This window comes from Sinocyclocheilus rhinocerous, unplaced genomic scaffold (genome assembly GCF_001515625.1).
Source record: "Sinocyclocheilus rhinocerous isolate Xijiao unplaced genomic scaffold, SAMN03320098_v1.1 scaffold1570, whole genome shotgun sequence".
Taxonomy (NCBI): domain Eukaryota; kingdom Metazoa; phylum Chordata; class Actinopteri; order Cypriniformes; family Cyprinidae; genus Sinocyclocheilus; species Sinocyclocheilus rhinocerous.
This window is the reverse complement of record NW_015664984.1, coordinates 845,853-848,141: the sequence shown is the minus strand read 5'-3', so window position 1 is coordinate 848,141 and position 2,289 is coordinate 845,853. Positions and strand designations below refer to the sequence as shown.

At 34.0% G+C, this 2,289-nt stretch overlaps 1 protein-coding gene across 1 annotated transcript in view; it reads left to right on the top strand.

The window, feature by feature from the left end:
- LOC107730534 (catenin alpha-2-like) overlaps positions 1 to 2,289 on the top strand; it is a 32,149-nt gene that overhangs the window by 23,178 nt on the left and 6,682 nt on the right. Inside the window, exon 9 of the mRNA XM_016541384.1 lies at positions 1,048 to 1,182. Within this exon, the coding sequence (XP_016396870.1) occupies positions 1,048 to 1,182 (135 nt within the window). The remainder of the gene's footprint in view (positions 1 to 1,047; positions 1,183 to 2,289) is intronic.

Below are 2,289 nucleotides of genomic sequence, written 5' to 3'. Positions count from 1 at the left end.
GGAGTGTGTCAGGGAGTGTCATCAGTGGCGCACGAGATGCGGTGATGATGTAAATGACGTTGTTGCATTTTAATGTTTTGTTAGTCTAGCCCAGGAGATGCGCCGCTGCTGTGTTATGCATTCAAAATATTAGAGAAATGTAGTAGCTCAATGCGGAGAAGATCTTAATTAGGTGAAAACCGAAACCAAGCCATTCACACAGAAAGCATATTCAGCGCATTTTTAGACGGACAACTATGACTGCTGAACTCGCGTCTCACACAAGAGATGTAGCCATGCAAAGTTAAAAGAGTTTAAACTTTTAGATAACACGTCGCAAATTTGTGGAGGTTTATTCCTTTTCACTGCGTCTCATATGTTTTTAAATGCAATCTGTGTGATGGGCGATTCGGCTCTTTGTATTAAGCAATGCATAAATACATGATGCTGTTTTGTTCATAATTGTTTATGCAATTTACGAAATTATATTTGATTTATATGAGTTAATTTAGACGTAATGCAGGTTTTTATAGACATTTATTTCCTTACCTTGACAATTTAAATGTGCTGCATTATTTTGCTCATTGCGCACTCCTGTGGCCTCGGGAGACAAGCCAAAAGTTTCCTTAAGACCTATTTAATCTGCATATAAAACATTAGAAATTAGTTATTTGTTTAATTTTTATTGTGTGTTTGACTGATAAAACAAACAAAAAATTGTTGTTTGTCTCAATAAATTGGGTTAATTTAAAAATACAGTGGTTAAATTGAAAAAATAAATTCTATTGCTCTTTGTTTTAAAAAAGGTTATAAAAAATGTCAATAATTATCGATACCGAATGATATGAAACATTATATCGTTGATACATTTTTTTAGCTATATCGCCCAGTCCTAAAATTAGTCTACTTAGCCAATAATATGTGATGATGACGAACCCCTGAGTCATCTTCAAGATGGAGCTAATTTCATCTTCAGTCATCATCGCTTCACCCTCCTCACCTCATGTTTGCTCTACACAGTGACTATGTAAAGGTCAAGTCTCTGCTATGTGTTCCCATCTCTTTTAGTGCCCGGACTCAGCCTGTAAGCAGGACTTATTGGCATACCTCCAGAGAATCGCCCTTTACTGCCACCAGCTCAACATCTGCAGCAAGGTCAAGGCTGAGGTTCAGAACCTGGGAGGAGAACTCATTGTTTCAGGGGTAAGGCGATTTTAGACGTACATATTTTGATCATGTTTGTTTTATGCACTTAAAAAGTTTGATTTCAGACTGACTAAACTAATAATGTTGTCTTTTTAAAATGTCATGTAAATGAATTAAAGAACAGTCATACTACTATGTTTCATTGATTTCTATTCATACAATCGTAAATATGGGAACACTGCAACACAAGCTCCAAAGTACTGACCTGTGAATTAGTATCATGTGAAGACTTGTGACCAATAGAAGATCAATACACACAGCTTGCAAAGCTAAATTAAAATAGCACATGCTTTGAAGCTGTATATTCACAGCATTGTAATAATATTATAATAATATTCACTGTATTGCCGTTTTGTTCAGCATATCAGCTGAATCAGCATATTAGCATAGTATCAGCAAATCAGCATATTAGAATGATTTCTGAAGGATAATGTGAAATGTATTTTAAATTATAATAATATTCACTTTATTCATGTTGTTTTATATATACATGCATTATGAGCTGGGGGGTGAAAACTTTTTGAATTTGAAGATCAGGGTAAATTGAACTTATTCTGTCTTCTGGGAAACAAGTAAGTATCTTCTGTAGCTTCTGAAGGGCAGTACTAAATCAAAAAAAAAAATGATATTTAGGCAAAAGAAGAAAAATTTACACATCTCCATTCTGTTCAAAAAATGTCATTTACTTTCATTTACTTACTACAAAATTTCATACATTCACTTAATGTATGTTTTTTCCTTCTGGAGCGTCAGTGAGCGTTTGAACCTTCTGTAATAGTTGCATATGAGTCCCTCAGTTGTCCTCCCTCAGTGTGCATGCAAACTATCTTTTGGATTATATGTAAACATATTTTATGTGAAATATATTATTCAGGTCAGTACTAAATAAACAATAACATGCATTTTGTATGATCCTTTAAAATAATTAAAGGGGTCATATGATGTTTTTTTAAAGATCATTATTTTGTGTATTTGGTGTAACAGAATATGTTGACATGCTTTAATGTTCAAAAAACACATTATTTTTCAAATACTGTACATTATTGTAGGTCCTCTATGCCCCGCCTCTCTCAAACGCTTCGTTTTCTACAAAGCCCCCTCCTT